The following is a 24,293-nucleotide window of genomic DNA, read 5'->3' as shown; positions in this document are numbered from 1 at the left end:
TGTTTTGAGGGATTTTTTTTCCCCAAAAAAATCCCTAGAGCGAGTTATAAGTATGTTGAAAGCCACTGGGCAAAATCACTTTCTAACTATTGACATTTTAGTAGCAATCTAATGAGGTACTTAGGTTTTTCTAGTATGTTATATTGAGGAGTAATTAGAAAAGATTCAGAAAGGGGAAACTTCTGAATTTTCTTAAGCTTCCCTGTAGTACAACTTAAAAAAAAAAAACACAAAAAACCAACCTATATTGATTTTGTTGTTGTCCGACAACCAGATCAGAGCCAAGATCTGCTCTACAGAAAGATTGGGCACTTTTCCAACTCCTTTTTCTGCCCCTAAAAACCTGTCTGAACAAAGATGACTCCCCTCTGAAGAACTGAGAAGTATTTCCCAGAAAACATTCATGCTTTCCTTTACTAAATAGGTAGAATTTAGAAGAGGTAGGAGGAAAAGAGGTGTTCTGTGGAGAGGAGGGTGAAAATAACAAAAATCCCCTGCTCCTGGCCCCACACACCTGCTATATTTTCCCTGTAAATGGCAAAATCAGCTTGTCTTCTGCCCTGCATGCAGACCTACAGACCTACAGTTTCATAAGTTTGTTCATCCCAGCAACATTTGAGAGCTTTCTCACAATTCCCATAGTTTTGCCTACCCACATACTTTACCCTCAAGCCTTGGGAGGGATAAAGATTTTCTTTGTTTGCTTGTATGTATAAGATTTTTTGCTCGTCTTCCATTAAACCAAGCCTAATCTTGATTTTCAGTTTCAGCGTTTTATCTCTAATGCTCAATTAATACCAGAACCCTGTTTTCCAGCACACTGTACAGGAGAACTGACTGAACCTGAAAGAGTTACAAAGGTGTGAGGAAGGGCAAGCAAGGCGCTAAAATTCCCAAGGCCAAATAGTGGCGTGAGAAGAGGTGGGAACAGCTAGCACCTCTTGATTCTCCAGCCAGAGGCAATACCACCTAGTGGATAGGCACTGAATATCTTAGCGCATTTTATACAGCTGCAAAAATTGCCCTGTAGTCCTCTGGGGTGGGATTGCCCCACTCCTGCTTTAATTCTGGCTTCTGATAGATTGCAAAATGAAACCTCAAGTACTGGAATAGCTGAACTCCTTCCCCTTCCCCTGGCCAGTGGTAGAGGTCCATCCTGCCCAAATGAAACACTTGATTCATTGAAATAAAGCACGATGATCTGTGTTTCCCTCTGTGCTGGAGAAACCAGATTTGCTACGTATCTGACCTCCAGCTGACTGAAACTTTTCCGTGTTTGGAAAGCTTCGAAGATGACTGGCAGCTTCCACGATTTCTACAGGCTTGGTTAGCACAGAATCAAGTCAAGACCACCCCATGCTGCAAGTCTGAAGTGTTCACGATTGTCGCCTCAGCAGTATCACATTAAACCCATCATGTACCGGGATGTGGTGGACCGGACACCCTAATCTAAGCACGTACGATACCCGAGAGCTCTCATAGCGTGTGCTGTGTTTGTGTATATGCTATTAGTGTTTCCACTGAGGTCTGCATCTTTCTAACAGCTCACTGCAGCTGTATTTGCGCATTATAAAATAGCATGCTTTAAAATGCCTTGTGAAGCAGATCCTTCCAGCCTTGCGTTGTAAAGAAACAAGAGTCACACCATGCAAAAGTGTGTCTGCGCGTGTCAGCAAAGTGCTTTTTCAGCATGATAGCTGAGCCTAAAAATTTCAAAAGAAATCAGGCAATTAAATTTTGAACCCACATCTCTTCTGATGTTAGGAATTCATCCTTTCACATAGATGCAGTGTTTCCTTGTGTGTTGCATATCTTCTATGTACATAAATTCATCTTAATTTTTTAATATTGTCTTTCCCCATTGTTGGGATTATTTTTTTTCTTTTCTGGACAGGTTATACATATGCTAATAGAAATATGCCTATTATTTGATGCATAGTTCTGCTTGTCAATGAAGCTTCATTAACACCGCTATCACTGCCTGACATTTATCTTATAATTTTCCAGAGTTGACTGTTACATCTCCATGGAAACCCAAATTGCAATTGAAACAAGTGAGATAATAAAGGCATCTGTAGAGGATTGACAGTACGCAAGCACACAGTATTTGCAGGCTACATTTGTTTATAGTTCCTTAGATAAATCCATTGCAGTGGAGATTTTTATTACCTGCCTCCTATCTTTCTGTGGCTGCTGCTTATTGCAAGGTTTAGAACAACACTTTTTTTTTATTTTGCTTTTTAATTAGAGCAATAAATTTTATTGGACTCAACAAGGGAGGCGTTGAAGATATAAATTCTAGTGTGATTTTTCTGGGATGAAATATGAAGCTTTTCATATGTGATTTTGGCACTTTATAGACTGATACATTCTTAGATTGGTTTGAGAGTTTTTTTGAAGCAGCCGAAACTTACGATCGTAGACTGTTTGGATTTACTGACTTTTTAAATATGCAAGAAGGATCTTTTTTTTTCCCTATACCTAAGGACTTGAACTCTCTAAGTTCATGACTCTAAATCAATTTAGATGGTGCCTCAAAGCATAGAGTCATGAAACTGGAGTGGGTCCAGAGTGAATTAATCTGAAATTAATTTGATTTTGAAAGGCTCCATCTGGCTCTGTTTGGAAAAGGCATTTAGACAGATATATAAACAAATGATCATCTGTATTCTATATGCCAGATGTGGTGTCAAAAAAATGAAGAAAAAATCAGCTGAGAGGGATTTTGCTGTAACAATGCTCAACTTGTTAAAATTAGAATTGCATCACATTTTCAACAATAATCTTTTCTTATATTCAGATTTGTAAAATGGGGGAGCATGGGTGAGCTTGGTAGGAAGTTTTGTTTTAAGTAAGAAAAATAAATGTCACAGCTTGCTTTAGTTGTCTCTTTGAGATCTTACAGAAATAAGCACAGCTAACCAAAATTGGCTGTGCCCTTAATACAAGCGGTACTGTGATCTTCCATTCCCTTTTTAAGCCATTTAGGTAAAGCAGCCGTATCAGGCACAAGCCATTGGCCTCCCTCTCTTTGGACATATGCTTTTGGGCCCTATGAAAGTAGCTCCCTGCACTTTGTGGAGCTTGGCTGGAAGTGGATCCAAGCATGTGTGTACACACATGGGTGCCAGTCTTGAAATACATTGGACTGTAAATTACTTCTTGCAATAATCTATTGACTTTAACACACAATCCATTTCTGTGTTTCAAAACAAATGTTTTGAGAACACCTTTCCCATGCCCTCCCACCCCAGCTCCAGAACACAGTTTCCCATGAACTAGACAAGTACTTGCAAGCTGCAGAAGAACTTGTAGATGGCTCCCAACCTGGATGTAAAACTTGCTGAAATAGTCACATTATTAATTTTTCAAGTTAAAAAACACTATTAAAGCCTTCATTACTGCCTTAGAAGTCTTTTTGGGGGCACAGCAGAAAGGAAATTGAGTAACAACTTTGTGAATTTGGAGCAATAACTGTTTGGAATGTGGAGAGAGAGACAGAGGATGTTGACAAGAAAACAGATGGTGCTACATGTCCTGAATTTTAAAAGCCTAGTACTATTCTAATTCGGTTGTTGACATGTCACAAATATATAAGCATTTGGGTGTAATCAATTTTTTTTTTTAGTAATACCGATAAATGTTTCCTGCCACGCAGAAAGAAGTATGCTTCACTGCAAATATGTGTAATCAGTAAAGCAAGGCATTAATAATCTACACCATTAATACTGAGCAGTCAGCTACTTCAGACTCAACTTCATATAAAAAATTATGTCAATTGATACTCCAAAACTATAATATAATTGTGCAAGTGCATGAGCGCTCTCTCACATTACTGTCCAGCTTACAGTAATGGGGGGGAGGGGGCCCTTTGCAATCCAAGACCCTTTTAGACATAGCTGAGATATTTATGTGAAAGGGCAGCCTCTGCCCCAAAGAGATTGCAATGGAAGGAGCTGGTGAGGAACACAATAGGAGTGGAACGATAAGTTGCAGGCATTGCTGGCAAGCATCATAGTTGTGGTGACCTGCCAATGTTCTCTTCCTGCCATAACAGGGATCAATTTAGAGACAGAAAAATTTTAAATTTTAAGCCTTTGTTAATGCTTAAGCTCTCCAGGTCAAGACCACATGTGCAGACGCCCATCTGAGAGTTGGCCAACAGAAAACAGATATTTAAAAAGCATGACTTAGGTATTTATCAGTCATGTCTTAACTCTTCTGATACTTTTCTCCTGCTGTGTAAAGTTAGAACTGCATCTACTTTACAGCTGATGGAGACAGACTCAAGCTTTTTTTCCTACTCAGGAATACAGTAAAAATTACTTCTCAGGTGGTTGCTTATGCTGAGCTTTATGCTGCAGAACATTACTGCTTGAAGGACCTCATCTAGGCTTGAACTAATTAGTTCGTAGAGCCCACAGGAGAGCCTGGAAGAAAAAGGCCAGGTGCTATTACACAGCCTTTCAGTGCAGATTTCCAAACACATATTTTAGTGATTCTTATTATGTAAACTTCAAGATTTGTGATCTTCATCATGAGTAAGAAGAGGGACAAATCCAAGAAAATAAGAGTTGGGTTAGGGCGGGTTTAGATTTCTTCAACCGTTAAAGGACAGCTGTCTGTCACTGGCTGTTGAGCTTCCACTAGTTTCAGTTTAGTAAATTCTATGGGCCAGTGTAGGCAAATCCCTAAAGATACGCAAAATACACCGTTATAAGTTTTATCAGCATAAGCAAAAAGATGCTACACATTTCAGACCTGTACAGATGGTGTTTAATTGTGTGCTTCTACTATTGGATGAACTGGCAATGATATTTTAATTAGTTTTCGAAATAGATGACTTTTAAAAAAAACCAAACCTCTTCCTCTCCATTTGCTGTCACTCCTGTACTCACTCATTCAATTGTTTACATATATACTCTTGTGTGTGTATGAACTAAATATAAAATATGTATTTAACTTCTATGAGTTCTCCACTTCCATCTGTATACAGCACATACACATCATTAAGCACTACTGCAGGTTCTGAAAAATAATTTGCTTGATAAGAAATAGGCCCGTACACAGCATTAAGAGTTGAGACAGTATGAAGCTATGACATTAAATATTTTTTTAAAAAGATGTATTTGAATTTAAGGTTTTTTTGAAGATGTGATGTAGCATATATACAAAGCTTTTGCAAACTTACTGTTGTTTGACTCTACAGTTCTAGGAAGCATTACTAAAAGCAGGACATTAAAATAACCCTATTTGGTAGTTTTAAACCTGTGTACAAAGGGTATCCAGGGTTTAGGTTGAATTCCCAGCCTTTAATCAAACAGACTTGGAATGGAGGCATTACAGCAACACAATGGTTGAGCACCTGAAGCGCCACGAGCCTCTAGAAGTGAGTGTTTCACAGTGAGCTTGGAGGAGGTTGCAGCCAGGTAGGGACAGACCCTCTCCCATTTGCTTAGGTGAGCAGAACTCTGAGGGCTGATTTTAGGAAGTTGAGAAACCTTAACACAAAGGAGTACATGTGCTCTAACATGTACTGCGAGCAGAAAAGGTAATTGCATTTTAATGTATTATGATTTCCTTTTGTATCCTTGATTTCTTCCTGTGATACTAATGAGAAATCTGCATCTGTACCTCTAAAGAATAATGTGTTTGGTCTGAGGTGTGCTCAGCCCTCTTCTCTGGCTTCTCGGGTGTGTGTATATTGTTCAATATTTTTCCCAGTTCATATTGCTTTTAGTACCACACATCCTGCCCTACAAGTTTGCAAAATAACTTCTTTTTTGTGGTTCCTTCTTCCAGCCAAAATTTATTTCCTTCAAAAACATTTTTCAAGGTAGGAAAAGGGTTTTTTCCCCAGGTATTCGCATCTGTTTTCCTCTGTGACAGGGTTTTATCTCCTTACCTTACCTAAAATTTGCATTTCAGTCATTAAAGTGATCACATGTACTAAATTAGGAATAATCAGAAAACAAGCATCCCCTATGGTAGCAATAGTTTGCCACAATTTGCATTATGTAATATATGGAAAGAGAAAATCTGAGGTACAGCTAATGACGGTGAAAAAATGACGGTGAATTTTAAATTATCAGGGCAGTAAAAAGGACTTCAATATCTTGGGCAATATTATGCTTTTACAGATAATTTCTGCTGAATGTGGAGGCAACACAAGAAAAAAATCCTTGCATTTACCATTCAGTGCTTACGCAAGCACTTGAGTATGATTAGCCACTGAGAAGAATAAAATCTGAGCATTGGATGTCAGGTATTAAAAGCCACTGGAATTGTTCATGTAGTTAATGTGCGTGCATGAGTGCAAGTGTGGTTGCTCTCTGCTGGGTGGATGAAGAATTGCTCAGCTCTTTGTTACAGGCTTTATGGGTCTGTAAGATGGAGTAAAGGAGAATGTTTGGAGAGCTCAGGGTTTCAGTATCCTTCCTGCAATTATATTTGTCCTTCAAGTGCAGCAGAATGGCAGCTTTGCAAGTCTTATAGCTGCTCAGTTGTCAGCCCTGCCGATGGGTTCAGAGAAAATAATTGTGTAGACATTACTGTATGCATAGGACCAAACATCCTCCTGTATGCTGCTTTGTTCCTTGGGCATGATGTCAGGTTCACTTAGCAACTGATGTTCTGGATGTATGTTACTTAATAATAATTATTAGTATTATTAGCCTTTAATAGTTCTGACAAAAACTATACAAGACGTTACAGCAGGAACAGTTAATGATTTTTGAAACATCATCATTGCTTCTGAGCAACTGCTCTGTGAAAATGCTGATGGACCAGAAAGCTTCAGAAGATGACTTCTTTTTTTTTTTCCTCAAAACACATTTAAGGCTTAAAAATATGGAACAGCTTCTTTTTTACTTATTTATTTTTTTATTTGACGTAGGTTCTGGCCTGTATTTTGATGGCCAAAGTCTGATTTACGTAATTACATTCTGTATCTATACATTTCAACCCCCTGCAGTTTTCAATTGGGTATGGTGTTGTTCTACCCTTCCTGGCTGAAATCGTTGTGCAATAATGCTCCATGTCATTAAACAGCTGCCGTCTGCCACCTTACAATGAAGTCATTCCTCTCTAAACAATGAGTTTATAAAGCCCTTTTGGGTCCTTCCTGATAAAATTTGCTTGTAAACCAGCAATTATGATCTCTCAAGTAAGATAAGGTGATGATTGTTTGAATCTCTTGACAGCAGTTGGAGTCCTTCAAACAGGTGGTGTTCCTTTTGTCAGCTTGTGTGATATCCTGGCAGTGACTCTGCAACTCAGATGTCAATATTTATTGCTGTAAAACCCCGATGTCTGTAAATGCCTCTGTATTGGGGTGGTTTAAGTAGTCTTTACACTTGCAGCCCATTCCTTATCATGTATTTTGTTGTTCTGTTGTCTCTTAGAGAGTTTGATGTTCTCCTGCAGATGTACTTTTTAGTCTTATACCATAGAATGTGAAAAGGGCAAAACTCCAACAAAATTATAAAACCATTTAAATAGGGTGAGGGTTGAGACATGAATTAGCCAAAAAGAGACAGTGAGAAGGGTTCTAGGCGAGGTTAAAAAGAGACTCAAAAAACAGTTCTCATGTAAACCTGTTTGGTCCCCATTAACATCTGTTTTTCAGCACCTGGCTCGACACCTAGTTCATTAATGGAAATGAACATGGATTAATGCCAAAGCTCTTAACAGTGATGAATTTAAGACGGTCTCTTTTGATCCATACTTTGTTTCCAAAACCCGCTTCTCCCTCCTCAGCAATCAGTTTGTGTTTAGCAGTCTTGGTGTAATTACAGGTATGAATGGAAGAGGCAGAGAAGGCATCTACTAGTTTTTTCCAGTGTTCCTTCTTAAGCAGCAGTGATAGTAAAACAATCTCTAGCTCCTCAAAGAGCGGCCCTGTCAACTTGCTGAAATGATGGAATGGTAGTTAGGTTATTAGAAGGAAAATTGGCACAAATTGAGAGAGAGGAAGCTCTGGCAGCAGCCACAAGCAGCCAGCGACTCAGTGGCTTAATCTCTGCCCTCAAGCTGCTCTCTAAGATATAGATGACACCTTGTCAGTGAAGATGATGTGCTGGGTCACCCCTGAGTCCAATGGGCTAAATTGGCCATGGAGGGAAGGATTGCTGCAGTGTAGAGACAGCAAGCCACATAATCTAATTTTTTTTACTTTTTTTTTTTTTTATAATGTATGTCATCATTTGGGTACTGACAGTAATTGTCAAGGGATCCCATTCTCATTAGTGTCTCCAAGACACAGCTATTTCTGTATACTCATGCTTTCAAGAAATAGTCCTAAGCTTTCACAAGGATTGCTTTGCTTCCTCTTGGAAAGTTTTACGTGTGTTTTCTCTTTGCCTTGCTCTTTCTTGGGTACAGCAGGAGGGGAATATGGGGGAAGGAATAAGCTGCTTGCTCTGAAAATTGTGATGGCAAAGAGGAGTAACAAAAAGCCCTGCAGCTGTTGGCGTCTAAGAGGTGGTAGAGCAGACCAGTAGTGTCCATTGGGTGGAAATGAAGGCTGGGAGAGGATAAAGGAATTTGTCTTTAGCAGAGATTATTTGTGAAGGATCAAGAATATTTGGCTGGGTTTTTGTATTGACCCAACGTGCTCTGAGGCAACTGAACCGTCAGGCAGATATGATGTGTAATTGTGTTCCTCAGTGGAACCTTCAAGTACATTGTAGGGATTGGATCCACAAAATCTATAAATATGAGGGGGGGTGAGGGGTGTCCATTGTTATCTTTCTGTTGTTTTATTTGCTTGTTCATTTTGTCTGCATTGGCTGTAGTCCTATTGCTGCTGCTGAAGCTGGGTGAAGATGTTACTGCAAGTGCCATTGCTGCAGGAATGCTTCTCAAAACCACAACAGTGGTGAGAACCCTCCTCCAAGATGCTTGAGAGCCTTTGTTAGAACTGAAGTCAACAGAAACACAAATTAGAAAGGAGCCCAGCAATGCTTGTAGAAATTAGCATCTTCTCTGTAATCTGAATTTGCCTATCAACACCCAACGTGTTGGCTGCTCAAGAAATCCCTACCTTGTGGTAGAAAAGGATTATTAAAAAAAAAGTCTAAATTATGCTTGGAATTTTTTTTCTAAATCTGCAGGAGTCAGTGGATTTGCAGAGCTGTCGGTGGATGGTAAAATGTAGTCTGGAGAATTTTTAATGACTTACCTAAGTTAATTCAGGCAGCAAGTGACAAAACCTGTCTCCTGTATCTTTGCATCACAGCATATGGTAGCCTACTCCTGGAGTCGGAATCTGTAACCATCTTTATCCAATAAAGCATTTAAGGAAATGTGATGGATGTAATTCGACTTAAGTTCCACTAAACTAAAGAAATAGCTTGAGCATTTTGCGGAATTAGAAGACATCTTGGCCTGTGCCTAAACCTTTAGCTCAAAGCAGGAACTTGATGCTATTGGGCTTGTTAACCTAAGAAAACAGTAGAAAGCATTAGATTTTGTGGTTTCCTAAAAACTGGCGTCTTAGCAATGGAAATTGTGGTGCTCTCAGTGGTAACAGTGGTTTGGGTAAAGAAAAGAGCAAGGGAATAAACTTGTTATTCTTTATTAAATATGAAGTTTGCTGTAATTTTGGGCTAAAGTAGCAGTAGTGTATGGATTTCTTAAAGAAGGGATCCAACAGAGAGAATAGATGAAGAGCATAATTTAAAAATGCACTCAAATCATTTTTTTTTAATGTAAACAGCACAGAGAATAAATGAAGCAGATTTCTGAAAGAAAATAGTCAACTGAATCCAGAGCAATGCTAAGGGCCGCACAGCTAAACTTCTACCTTTTCTTATGTTTGCAGGTCCAAAATAATGTGTGAGCATTTTCCTTAGTTATTTTAAGCTCAGCGATTTGGGATTTTTTCCACCTCCCTGCTGGGGAGGTTGTTTAACAGATTGGGTTTTGCAGAAAGCAATAGGAATTGGAAAGAAATAGCAGAGTGATTTTCTAGGCATATGTGTCATATATGTGCCTCCTGCTCCATGAGAGTGTTGAAAGTTGTTCCCATGGAGTATCAGTCAAATGAGTCAGTCAGGGTTTTTCTGTTTCTTGGAGATTTGGGGGGAGTTGTTCCTTGGTTGGTTTGGTTTGACTTAAGTGTTGCGTGTGGGAAAATGCAGTTTAAGGCTTTGAGAAGTCATGATTTTTCCAGCTGTGCTTGTGTCTTGTTGAGCATCTCCAAAAAGAAGAGCATGTGTAAGATAAGAGAGAGTATTTGTGCCGTAATGTGGTACAAAAAGTTTGGACCAAATCTTTCAGTCGCTTACTCAGGCAAAATTGCCACTAGAGTCGATAGCAGTTTTGCTTAATAAATAAACGTGATGCATCCTATTGTCTGCCGATCCATGTTGAAGACACTTCGTAAGTGATGATCAAACTTCTTGTTAGTTAAAAATAGTTTAATATAACTTTCTCTCTCCTGCAGTAAGCAGGGAAAGTGCTAAAGTTAATATGGACATATTAATGTGTTCAGGTAAATTATTCTTTCAAGGATATGAAGCACAGAAGACTAAACAATTTGTCTTTGCACAAGTTCTAGCTGCAAGACAGGAGGATTATACAGGGTGGTTGTTTTCTTGCCATTCGTAGGAATGTTTTTTTGTGTGTAAAATACTATCTTGGTCTGGTAGTGCAGATTTTGAGCTCTTCCAAGTCCTCCTGTAGGCATTCTCTCCTGTACAATCATCAAATGGAGAAATGGTAATTAAATCCAAGTTGTTTGGAAGTAGCAGGTGGCTCCGAAATGCCTGAATTCTGCTATGATTGACTTTTGACACTGCCAAACACAGACCATTTCCCCCCTTTCCCCAATGGAAAGATGGGGGGAATGCTCTAAAAGTCACGTTTCATTAGTGTTCTTTTTTGAAACTGAAGCATCCAAAAATTATCATCACCTATGGAATCTCTGGCCAAGTAATTAATTGAATTTTTTGTCCTTAATTAACAATAATGGTGAGGCAGGGAAGACGAGGTGTATTTTTACTTTTGTTCAGTATTTAAAATTGTTTTCCTTATTAGAGTACAATTTTCCTTAACCGTAATATGTCATTTGTCTCTGAGAGCAGTTTAATATTTGTTACTAAGGTTTTTCCCCCTGCAGAAGTGTGTGGTTGTTTTGAACTTAGATGTACATCTGGAGATCAGATAGGGTAACAGTTTATAGGGTGTGAAAAATTTCAATAATGTAATGTCCTTTTGCAGGGAGAAAAAGTTTTTGAAGCAGCATTTTAATTTTTTGCAACAAAGTAGGCAGTTTTGCCACTGTCTTCTCTTTTTGAATTTTACTTTTTTTTTTTTACACCACTGTGCAATAAACATTGTGCTTTAAACTGGAGCTCTCCAGGCTGCTTTTCCTTTTTAAAGAGTGTAGGCAACTAATCGGCAGCAACCAGCCACATAGCTGGAGTGTTTTCCATTCTAGGCAATATCATACTAATTTGATGCACACATGGATGCTTCACACAATCTGCAAATTCATCGCTGGCATCTTGCATTAGTCATCTGACAGATTGCCAAGTGTTTCATATTCCTTTCATGTGACTTTATTACAAAACACACACACACACGCACTGCCTTGTTTCTGCCAATAGCCAGTTGAGTGAGAATTCACTGCAATTCTGTTTACAACAGCCATGGAGAGAAATCTACACTTATTTGCAACTATCCTCTATTTTAAAATGCGAAAGTCTGGGTTTGCTTTGTGTCGCTGTCTTCTTATATAATGACATTAAGCAGCAGCCTGTAGAGAAAACCAGACTCAATGAAAAAATGTAATTGCATTGGGTTTTGTTCATAATACTTATGCTATTAATTAAATACTGATTTTTTTTTCTGCTTCGTGCCAATTGACATCATCTTCTGCATCTAGTGCAGAGGAAAACTGCATAGTCTACTAACTTGCCTTCTCTTTTTAATCTCCTTTTCCACTTTCTAGTAACGGCACAGCTAACAAGATGAATGGAGCTTTGGATCATTCAGACCAACCAGACCCAGATGCCATTAAGATGTTTGTTGGACAGATTCCCCGTTCATGGTCAGAAAAAGAGTTAAAAGAACTTTTTGAGCCTTATGGAGCTGTCTACCAGATTAATGTTCTCCGAGACAGAAGTCAGAACCCTCCCCAAAGTAAAGGTACAGTAGTCGTGCTCTCTTTGCTTTTAGTTTGGTGGGTTTTTTTCTATGATCTTGCTTGCCTTCAGGATTTCCAGAGAGGTTTGTATCTGGGCTGTCTGTTTAGAAGCATACTGTGTTGAGCTATGCAGCACTCCTAAGAGGAGAGGACTCCTGAATACCTATCGATTACTGCCTACCTCCTCTTCTGAAATTGCAGTTTAAATGCCTGTTATCTGGAAGCGTGACTTCCAACTGTGCAAAAAAATAACAAAAGATTGCTGTCCTTGTTTAAATTATTATTGCCAAGAAACATGGAAACCTGAGTGGTCACTTTCCCAGAATTAGCTCATGAAAAATATAATTTTCTACTTCTTTTCGTTTCCTCTCTTTGTACCCCAGGTGGGAATAATTTTAAAGATACAAAAGAGGAGAAATTATAGCACTGAACTCTTGCTACGTCACTGCTTTAGAGGCAATAAAAATTTCAAAATAGAGTCGCTCTGCCCATTTTCCAAAATGTGATTTCTTTTCTGCAGTCATGTTGAAGGACTGATTTTTGGCACTGGTATTTTTCTAAAAGGGAGGGATGATTTTTCTTCCTGCATACACCTATAAAGTATTTGTCTGTGACTATATTGCTTTCTTTCACTGTATATTTATGAATATTTAGACATGTGAGAATTATCTGTGTTATAGCAGTGTAAGTATAACATGTGCTTAGGTGTAGATTGAAAGTGAATGTTTTGTTTCACAGAGTATCTTTTTCTCCCTAAAGAGCTGTATACATTCATTTGCACTTCAGGTTTGGTACATGAAAGTGTTGCCAGCATTGCAAATAATTAGTGCAGCTCAGAGGCATAACTAGATACGCATGTGTGCCCAGCTGTAAGGTTACTAGATAGTTATTCATTCTTACTGCACTCCTGCCACTGCTTCTAAAAACCTTGAAAGTGCACATGCTATGGAAAATATCATAAAATTATTTTGTGGGCTAGCAGCTAACCAAGAGCGCAAAACAGCACTCCCTTGAGATTTCCAGTTCAGTGGGAGGTGACTGCTATTGTGTGAGGCACACAACACAACTTCAGGTGCTCCTGTGCCGTTGTGCAAAGCACTACCAAGGCTCAGCTTTTCCTCCTTGCCCTGGTGTGGGGCAAAGAATCCTCTCAGTGGCCTCTTCTTTGCTGCCTCGATGTAAGCAGGCTTGTGCTTTGAGTGTTATTAGTTTATTCTGGGTTGCTTCTGTATACCGTATCCGGTTAAAAGACTTGGTGCGTTGGTGTCACACCAATGTCAGGGTGGAAGTTCGTCTCCTCATTCCTCGCTGCTAATCAAGTCCCCATACTAGATTGCTCTTTTCATTCAGAAGAAGAAGGTATTTTTGGCTGGAGTGTTTCAGTGCAGTTCTACTTCCAGCTCTTCCATTTCTCAGGATTGATGTATTGTAGCATGTAGCCCCCTGCTAGGTTAGCACAGAGCCCTCACCAAGTGTCTTTTTCTTGTAATGCTGGATAGAAGGCAGCATTAAGAGGTCAAGCAACTGGATTTTCTGCAGGCCAGGCTGCTATGGATGAGCAAACTCCTACTTAGTTTAAACCACTAAAATGCTGAACTTTGAGACTCGTCCATTTAGAAGGAGCCGATTCCTGGGCCACAGAAATGCCTTCCCACTAAGCAGTAAATGAAGTGAGAATGATATTGTGGTTAGACAGAAGAAAGCCATTGATTCCCGTTTCGGTAGTGTTTTCCATTATATTGTACCTGTCTCTCAGGCAGCTGGAAGGCATAAGGATTAACCACAGGTCATGCAAATCATAGTAGACTAATTATGAAGGCTTGTAGTCCCCATATTCAATATGATGGTTGGTTGGGTTTTGGTTCTTTTTTGCTTGGACTCTTTTCAGCCATGCAGACATGATGCTTTTATGCTACTTCAGGCATTATATGTTTTAAGGAGTAAATGAAATTAATCTTCAAGAATGACAGAATAACCTTCAGACTTATATTTCCCTGACAGAGCAACAAGCTCTCTGGTGCTCAGCTTTTCCCTTGGAAGCTTTGGAGGAGTATATCTCCATGCTGGCTCTATCCTTCCTCCTGACTGAGTTTGCCAGCAAGGTTGCTAGATATAGAAACCTCTTGAGTTTCCTGTGGATATCTCTTGACTAGGAATGATCTTTATTTTCTTAATCCAGGGGCACAAAGGATTCTTTCTAAGAGATTGTTAAGAATGTTAGAAAGAAGCAAACAAAAAAATTGCCCTGAAAAATGCCTGATAGTCTTCTTGTTATCACATTGCAAGAGAAATACTTCACCTGTGCTATCTAATTGGCATTTAATAGGGAAGCTGGGTTTTGACTTTTTGCTCAGAGGTGTGGTTGAATTCCGTGCTCTCCTTCTGTGTAAACACCCACATGAAACAACCATTTTTATTTTATTTGAATTGGATGGACTGTGGTAATGCCAGGCATTTTCCTGCCCGCTGCCGCTCTGCATCACATCCAGTTTTGCAGAACAGCTCATCAAGGGGACTTTGTGGTTGGGTGATGCTGGAAAAAGTCCATCTTTCATTTCGTTGCATGGTCATGCAGAAAATTCACAGGCTGGTATCACCCAGAAATGTTCTCTCTATATTCTGCAAGCCATGAATTGCAACAACAGAAATGCAAGTTAGTGTTACTACACCTTGCGGGGGGGGGGGGGAGGCAGTTTGGTTTTGTTCTTTGAAGAAAGACATTTTTATTTTTGAAAGATTTCTCTTTTACGAGACAAGGGCTGTGTGTTTCTGTTAGCTTGGCCAAAGGGGCTTCTCCAATTTGGACAGAATTTTTCTCTGATGAGCTGTTTATGAAGCTGCAATCTGAGTCTCTCCCGTTTCTGTCAAAAATAACCATAGGCTGCTTCTCTCTCCTGCTGTTATGAAGACTGTCTTTCATACCCTCCAACGACAGACGGCCTAGTTCATGTCTTTCCTCCTTTTTTGTATTGCTTGTGTGCTCTGCAAAGCTGAAACTAGAGGAAGAGAAGGAAGACAGGTAGAAAGCCAAGTTTTACTTGCTTTGAAAAACTAGAGGAAAACCACCTTACTTCCACAGATACATTGCTGCTGGTGCAAATGATGAAGCTCGGCTTGATCAATTGGTAACCACAGGAATGGCTGCATTTTGATGAGTGATGATTGGAATACCCTCCATCGGAGGGGAGCTCCTTGTGCTTTCCAGAGTTTGCAGTTCTGTGGTTCTTTTTGGATGTGTGAAAGAGCTCAGCTAAGTAATTTGACTTTGTGTTTATCCCCTGTTGTTTTGTAAGGCTTTTTCCTCTTTCTGCAAAAAGAGAAATCCGGGGGATTAGGTAAACTAAATACGAAAAAAAAAAAAAAAAAGGCAGGAAATCCTGTAAAACTGAAATAAACGGCACTTTCAGCTTCTGTGGGCTGAGGGGATTCAAGAAGTCTAGCCAGATCAGCCCTCTGTTCCCAATGCAGCTTGCTCCCTTTATATAATTTATTCTGGGTGGTGACTTTTTTTCAGCGTAGTTTTTAAAGAGAACTTCTGTAGTACCTCAAATACACCAAACACTATGTGAAGGCAGTACACACTGCCACTGAGATCTCTTCTTCCCCATTGTTCTAAGCCAGAAAGATTTCCTCAGCTGCTTTTGTTTTGGAGTCCAAGTGCTGAAGCAAGCAGATGGCACAGGGCTACTTTTGCCCTTTCAAATGCGGCGGCGGAGTCCACCATGTCCTTTCAGTACCTTGCTCCTGTTTCAATAGCTGTTAATTCCTGTAGGGATCAAGATTCCCTAACCAGCTTTGCGAGCTCAGACCTGCTTGTGCTACTGTAGGAATTGCGTTGCAAAAAGCAATGGAGAGGCACCCATGTAACGACTAACTCCATGTTTCCTTGTAGCCTTTTACAGACCTTTTATCAGATTAGAGGGAGGCTGCTGAGTGAACAAGGATGTGCTGTAGTTAAAGGCCGGTATTTATTATTATCCTATTTAACATGATAATTTAAGTCTACCGGGAAGCAAGCAGAGGAATCTGATAATGAGGCATTCATGTGCTGCATACGGGAGAGATGGGATGGGCAAGGCAGAAGTTATCTGGCTTGTTTGGGTACCGATTCAGCTAACGTTTAGCCCTTTAAAAGTACTCTTGTGCAGGCAGAAGGAACAGTTCCTCCGCTCCAGTAGCTTCATGCTCGTACTGCTCCATTTTCTGCACAACAGAACAAGAAAAAGGAACTTAGGCAGTGCCACATAGGAGCAGAGCTGGGACACTCTGCTTGCCACACAAACCCGTCCTGACTGTCCTAATCAGCAGTGAAAATGCTGTTCCTTGCCTGCCCTCGCACCACCACTCAGCTGTTTGCATGCTCCCGCTCCTTGAAGCGATTTCAATTTGTTGTGTTTTGCAAAACTGTTTTAGATGCTTTATTAAAGCTCCCTTCAGCCAGCACTCTACCCATTTTGACTTATTTTGTGTTTTGAATCCTCTCACACAAACATTGAGATCCGATGAGTTGCATCAGGAGCCCATATGCTGCCAAAACTGCAGGACTTGGGACCACAGGCATTGCATGTTTTAGACTAAATTTTAGTGATCGCAGCTGAGAGACCTTCTGTAATAATCACAGATTTGAAATCTCTCGTGCACTGAAAGAAAAAGTGCCTTGCATATTTTTTTTTTAGCAGGCGCTTTGTGCACTATATGAAGTTTCACATAACAAAGAGTGGCAAAAGCCAAATGTTGCTGTTAGATACACATACAAGGGGAGAGAGAGCAAATGATAAAGATGAGGTTTCAACTTTCAGTTTCTGACTTCAGGACGTTTAAATTTAAACCTTAAAGGACCTTAATTCTATAATTTTATGTGGCTTATAAGTAGCTTTATAAAATATACTATGGATGTGAGCTGATTTTTATAAAAGGTAATTCTTATTCAACAAATCTGCTGGAGTTTTTCACAAGGTTTCTCTGAAAGTGGACAGGTGTGAAATTGTGTGTATATAATCAAGCTGGATTTCCCAGGGGCATTTCACACAGTGTCACACAGGAGACTAATACATACGGTTGCTGGTGAAGCAGAGAAGGGCTCATTTTCAAATGGAGAAAGGAGCTGGTTAGATGATCGAGGGCAGATTAGAATGGGGAAAGGTTATGGGCCAGGGGAAGAGAGCGGATGATGATTGGAAAGCAACAGGAACTGTTATTGGAGATCGATACTTTTTCACTCTCTATGTAAATGGCTTTGACAGAATGAACCACCAACTTGTTATCCAACTTTTTGGATCATGCAGAAGGGACTGGATGGGGGCAAAGCCACCTGATAACCTGGAGAAAGCAATCCAATACAAAGAGATTCAGCTGGGTAAAATGAATTGTAAGCAAGAAGAGTAAATTTGAGTTTTGAGTGAACACATACATTGAATTGAGTATATTTTTCAAAGATTCAAGAGCAGGAGAAGATTTGAAGACTGCACATATCATAAAAGGACTGACATGATGTTTTGTATCCATGTGGTCAAAGAGGCACAGAAAATGCGAAGCTGTATAAATGGAAGCATTGAACATAGCTTTCAAGGAAATACCGTGCCACTTAAAGAAGGATTTTTTTGATCATGTTTAAACTACAGTTACCAATATTTAGTACTATTGTATAGAAAAGGGCAGAGGTCCAGAGAAAAGCGGCATGATTTTATACAAAGTCAGGTAGGGTTAAGCTATGGTAAGAGGTCTAAGAAGGTTAACTTGCAAAGGGCTTCAAGCGTTGACTTACAAGAAAGCTAAAAGGAGAAAAAGCTGAGGAAGAATACAGGACTGTACCTTGGTTTGGAAAGAAAAAGTTATAAGGGGATATGATTGAAGTTTCTGCAGTATGTTGAAGTGCATACTGAGGCAGGAATAGATAAGCTCTTTCAATTAATATTAAACACAGGGACTGCACAGCACAGACTTAAGATCAAGAAACAGGCCAGCAGAAAAAAAATACTCAACTTCTGAAGTCAAACTTTCTTCCTCCACATGCAGAGTAAAGAATGGTCTTCCAGAAGTAGCAGTAAGAGCTCCTAAGGAAACTTTTCTGATGTTTGCTTCCATTTAGTATTTTAAAATAATGCCTCTGGAGCAGTATGTGACACGACTGCCCCCAAGTCCCAGTAGAGTTTCACCCTGTAAGCAGGATGGGGTGGCAGGGCCAAGAGTGGCTTATCTATGTCCAGCATGAAGAGGGTCTGAGATTTCTGATGACCCCTGATATTTTTACATTGCTTTGAAGAGGGAGATCAGATGAGGATAACGTCCTGTTGAGTACTTGACTGCAAACCTGTTGCCCATGTAAAACAGTATCACTGTATATTCCCATCATTGACCGTGGCCGAAATGTCAGTCCCTTTAGTACTGCAAACCAACCTAGTCAGATGGTGCAGAAGCAGTGGAAGATCTTTGGGAAGACACTGTAACAGGAATGGGGGGGTTTATGATTGCAGACAGGACGAGTAGAGGATCCTGCGGAATTGAGTAGAAAGTCAATTTTTTGGTTGTGGCATTTAAAGAGGGAGTTAGCATGTAAAATCTTCCTTAGCCTTGTTTCTGAAGTTCCTATATACAGCATTGAATGACTGGAGCTGTAGCAGAATTAAGCCTTTTTTTTTTTAGACATCTTTTCACTCCATTTTTTTACAGTATTTATCACAGATAAGTGAGGACTAGGTGTTGCTGTAAAAAAACCAAATCAATAAAAATAACACATCTCTAACACTTCTAAGACTAAATAAGCACATTACTAATTACATCTATGCTGAAAAAGTGCATAAACTCTAACTACCTGAATTGGTTTAGTTAAATTAATAGAAAACCCATATGAAGAACAGCTACTGGAAGAGCAGGACTTCATATTCTAATTGTGATTTTCTTAATTGCTGTCTAATGTTCATGTCCAAGAAACACTGGGGGGAAAGGTAAGTTAGGTAAAAGGGTGTTTGATCTTTAATGCAGGCATGTAATAAATCAAAGCACTTTCCAGATACGTAAACAACTCCAAGAACACAGGTGAAAATATGGGTTCAGTTTTCCTGACAGTTCAGGAAATACAAGAATACATTAAAAAGGAAGGGATATCTGTCTGTCTTTTTTTTTTTTTTTCCTTATTATGTTTATAAAGAATTGAAAACCAATGACTGAGAATTAGGGACCTTAAAGAATAGTGGGGTTTTGTCAAGACAATGCTGGAAAAGTGTTTTGCACAATAGATAAAAAAGGCAGGCAATTCTTTGCTATAATGTTGTCTTTTTCAGCACACCATCCAACATTTACCTATAGAGTTTTTTAGAATAACTTTACCAAAAAATCCCAAATGTTCTTAAAATAGAAATGGGTAATCTGATTTTTTGTATTACCAACATGACATCAGAAAAAAAAAACATAGGCAGGCAGTTAAAACAGCCTGAATTTTCATTAATATTGAAAAAAAAATAGCTAATCAAATTTCATTGTTGAATCTGAATAATATGTCAAACCTCGATCTCTCAAATAGATAATCTCTAAGGCAGAAATTGTAACACATGGAAAAATTTAAGTCAAGTCATGCACACACTTGCACACAGGAATTAATCAATGGATATAATACTCAGACATAAAATCACATGCATGTTTAAGCATTTTCAAGATTGGTGCCTACATTTAAAATATATACCTCTGTAACAGTACCAGATACTGTCAGGCTGAGATTTATGGTATCCAATTTCTTCAGTTGCATATTAAAGCTCACATCACTGAGTTTTGATCTTTTTATGACATTGTTATGGCATTGGAATTTTTTTCCTTTTCCAATTTGGTGTTAAATGAGAGAATATACAATATTTATCTGCTTGCCACATAAAAAATGATGTATGTTTTTGTTAAACAGCAATCATTTGTGAATAAAACCCTCACAACCCCTCTCTTATATAGTGTCTCATTCTATTCAGTTGTAATGTTTAAAATCATTTGTTCGTAACATGGGAGGAGGTTTTGCAAAGGATTTGAGAACTAGTCTGAGATCTTCACACACTTTGGCTTGGAGCTCGAAGGAAGAAAGCATTTGGTAGCGGCAATATCAAAAAAGTGTAATTAAGGAGCAGACTTAAGAGCATGTATTTCAGCAGCACTGCAGCTTGGAAGTCTCTCATTTCCACTGCAAGAATGGCTTTTTATTGTTTGCTTCTTCTGTTCCTGCCACCCCACTAAAATCATGCATGTCTGCATGCATGCATATGCACAAATAAATAAAAGCCTAAAATTAACACCCACAACGTGCAAAGTTTTGCTCATTAAATATATACACAAGAGATTCCAAGCCAGTAAGAATTTCTCTGTCACTGCTAGATGATGTGAAAGTGAGAGACAGGTAAATATTACAATGATAAGTCACTGCAAAAAGCTGAAGACTGTGTAAAATGTTCTAGGATAAATATTTCATCAAATTTGCTAGCTTTTGACATGAATTTTAAACCCAAGAAAAGCCTTGCAAGAATGCTGGTTATTCTTGATCATTTTGAAATACGTTACAAAATGGATATATGTGTAGCATTTGTGGTGTAAATTAATTACTACTTCATTGCTTCCATCTTCCCCACACAAGACCTTGTCACTCTGTATTTTCTGCTGGACCAGATTAGGAGGAGGACCGGGGCGTGCTCTGGGTCTGGTAGGACCCACAACCTCCTCAGGGTCAGACTTCTATGATACAGATGACTAGAAAGGATCTGCCATGCCAACCGTAGTATTACTTTTTGGTTTAGACATCACTTCCATAGTGCACTGTAACAATCAGCATATTTCAAAAGAATAGCAAATAACTAAGAATAAAGTCTGTTATTGGCTTCTAAGCCTGGTTTGAGCTTAACACAAGCCAGCGAGCTGTGGGTAGAAGGCTGCATATGCCATGTAAATCTCCTGGTCCGTCTATCTCAGGGAAGAAGGCATTTCCAAGAATCTGTGTCTTTCTAATTGCTTATAAAAACACTCTGAGACAAGCCAGTGAATAAATTAAATTTGAATGTTTTCAGTGGATCTTTTTAGGTTTTCACTGAACCTAATTAGTGTCTAATCTCTGCCCATGAGTATGCAGTTTTAAGTGGGACGTTAGACTTTCACTCTGCAGATTAAACTCTGTGGTGCATAAATTCATTATTATTTGTGGAGGAAAAAAACTTCAGTATCTACTACCTCATGCTTTTAATTTAAAATTAAGTACTACATCTGGGCCATGCATTCTTTTAGAATAATAAGACAAGCTGTAAAGAGGTGGAAGATCTTTTCTAATAAACCGTGGCTCTTATTTGCCTAACTGAATTGGGAAAATTTATGTTTCAAACAATAATTAAACTGTCCTAGTAGCTCAAGATGTCACGCTTTCAATTGCAATTTTAGGGAGCTGTACCACAACAGGGAGTAGATTAATATAATCTACTGCATGAAACTTTTTAGCTGCAAGGATGAGCGTAGCACCATAAGGAGCAGCACTGCTGCTTCAGCTGCACATCTCCAAGTGTTTTGCGAAGGGAGAAAAATATCATCACTCAGTTTTTACCAGCTGGAAGAAATGAGTTGCAGAAGCCTGTGGGGACTTTTCCCAAAATTTTCGAGTCACTTTGAGCAGGCAGAGAATAATGTTCTGCCTGTGCCGTTGTTGTGCTGCCTAAATCAAATATGCTCCCTTCATTCTCAGTGCTTGAACCCCTGAGCTGGCTGACACAAAGATTTTGTTACATTAACACTGCCCAGGTGAGATCTGCATTAGTTTATTCACATATTAATTGGATCTGGTAAGGACTGCAGTGCTCATAGGCACCAGCTCCCGCTCTTCCTTTGCCCCCCTAATTAAAACAACGGGTATTAAACAACAGGCTTCCTTTATTATTTGCAGATCATGGGATATAAAAATCATTGTAGATTTTAAATGGACTATATTAACCTGAGTAATTCCACCGGGGCTTCAGTTTCTATAGTGAAAAGTGTTGTGTTGTCTCTGGCTCAATTAGATTTTTCTCTGTGTCAGTTTTAATTCACTTCACCAGAGCATGGGGGAACTCTCTGTGGAAGGGAAAATGCTGCTTGTGAATGAGAGCCTCCTGTAGCCCACGTTTTATTTAAGAGTTTTAAAATGCTTCGTGGTCCCATGTTCTCCCTTGAATGTCTGCTATTGTGTGCCATAAGAGCTGTACAAAATTGCTTGATGTTTCTTAATGGGACAGGCATCTGGGTTTGAGCAGAATAGTAGGAATAGGGAGAGCAAGATCCTTGTCTCCCTCTTTTTATTAAATCCTGCAAAAAAAAAAAATAGTGTCTTGGTGAGCCTTGGTGACCAAATATACATAATTATGTCAAATGTTTCTCACCATTGCAAACATACACCTGGCCAAGAGAACAGAGAAGTAAAAACTAAGCAAGGTTCCTTTTGTAAGAGTCCAGGGAGGTTGAGTGGCTTGAAAAGTTGTTTTTTCAACTTTAGACTCAGCGTTTCTCACCTCCTATGGCTGTCAGCACTTAGGTGAGGATTGCTTGACGCACACTCTGCTTGGTGCTTGCTGCTGGAGTAGCCCAAAATCTACTCTTTCTTCCCCATTCTCAGAGGGAAAAAATGAGTAGGTCTTTAATCTAAGAGTCCTTCTCATTGGGAAAAAGAGAAAAAAAGAGCCTACGATAGAATCGTAGGGGAAGGTTTGCTGTAGACAAGGGACTGAAATGTCCACTGTGTTTAGGTGGGGCTTTCTAAAATGCTTGTTTGCATCACGCTCAGCAGATTTCTGCTCCTATCACCAGACCTGTCCTTCCAATATTTCACTAAACTCTCAAGACATATTTGTGGACAATGAAGTTTTATTGTGGGGTTAGGTGTTTTTTTGTTTGTCTTTTTTTTTGACTGATACCTCCTAGTTTCCAGTTTTGCATATTATTTAGGCTGCTTTCCCATGTACGACTGAGCTACATATAGGGTAACACCAGGGTGTGTACTCAAAATCAGTCACTTGGGTCAATAGATGTGAACCTCTTTCTGGTTCAGGCAGAAGACGCTACTGCAGAATGATGCTGGAGTGCCACATCATTGTTGATAATGCCAGCTTGTGTATGAAAGGTAAATATTAAATTGTCTCAGAAAAGAGACAATTTTATGTTTTACAGAAGAATTGAGCAAAAAGAGAAAAAAAAATTTTTTTGAGAAAAAAAATTTTACCAAAATTCTGGTTTCCTAGTGTGTCATCTTCCAGCCTTTCCATTTCCAACAATGTTAGATTTCTTTTCCAGTCCTGAGCTGTTTAGCATGCAGTACCTTTTTGTGCTTTGTTACTTGCTAGTTCTGTCTTGGATATATACTGCATTAAAAGGTGCTGCGTGAAAGTCAGGAATTATTATTATTATTATCCTCATTATTTAGATGCTGCAGTCTAAGTAGTTAAAAAAAAATCTCACAGCTAAAGGTCATTGTCGCTTGTAGGCTTACACATGCACAGTACAAGTAACCTTCAGAAATTTCCTCATGACAAGATAAGTGTAGCAATTATATTTAAATGAGTGCCGGAGAAAATTTCACTGTAAACTGCATTAGCTGGATAGTGTGTGCTATAAGAGGATTTAATTGAATTAATGTTACTTACTATCAAATGCTCCATCTAGTGTATTGCTACGTCTCCTTATTACTAAGAATAATATTTGGCTCATAAAGACCTCTGCTCAACTAGGCACACAGTCCTGATGACTTCAGCAAGTGATTAAAGCATGTTCTTCACTGCTTTGCTGAGTAGGAATAGGCTTGAAGCTATGAACAATAAATATCAGTGTATGTACACAAGGCATAATCACCCAGCCCTTTAAGAAGGCTGTTCATGGAGATTCCCTCTTACAGATGGTTTTCTAAGCGTCTAGTCATGGTGTGGTTTTGGTAGAAGTGTTCTTCCTAGTCTGAGTGGAGCTGTCATGGATAATGGCTCCACCAACGATGAGGATGAGCAGCCTGAGCACAGGTTTGGGTGTCGGAGGGTGATCCCCACAGGGGCTGAGCCCTTTGCTAATAAGAGCACTAACCAATCGGGATGGCAGAGAGGTTTCATTGAATAATCCTGATGTTATTTTTAATGCTGTTATTAATGCAGGAATCTCACTCTTACATTATACAGAA

General features: G+C 39.2%; 1 protein-coding gene across 16 annotated transcripts in view; it reads left to right on the top strand.

Moving 5' to 3' along the window:
* The window catches only part of CELF2 (CUGBP Elav-like family member 2), a 549,079-nt gene that overhangs the window by 407,796 nt on the left and 116,990 nt on the right, over positions 1-24,293 (top strand). For 15 of the 16 annotated variants that reach the window (XM_054084584.1, XM_054084114.1, XM_054083582.1 and 12 more), the window contains one exon: positions 11,957-12,153. In XM_054084584.1, the coding sequence (XP_053940559.1) occupies positions 11,976-12,153 (178 nt within the window). In that variant the 5' untranslated portion in view covers positions 11,957-11,975. Of the gene's footprint in view, positions 1-11,684; positions 11,793-11,956; positions 12,154-24,293 lie in introns of those variants that run through there. The other variant, XM_054084735.1, reaches the window with a different exon arrangement.

This window comes from Cuculus canorus, chromosome 1 (assembly GCF_017976375.1).
Source record: "Cuculus canorus isolate bCucCan1 chromosome 1, bCucCan1.pri, whole genome shotgun sequence".
NCBI lineage: Eukaryota > Metazoa > Chordata > Aves > Cuculiformes > Cuculidae > Cuculus > Cuculus canorus.
Note: the sequence above shows the minus strand (reverse complement) of the source record. Positions and strands in the feature narration are given on the sequence as shown.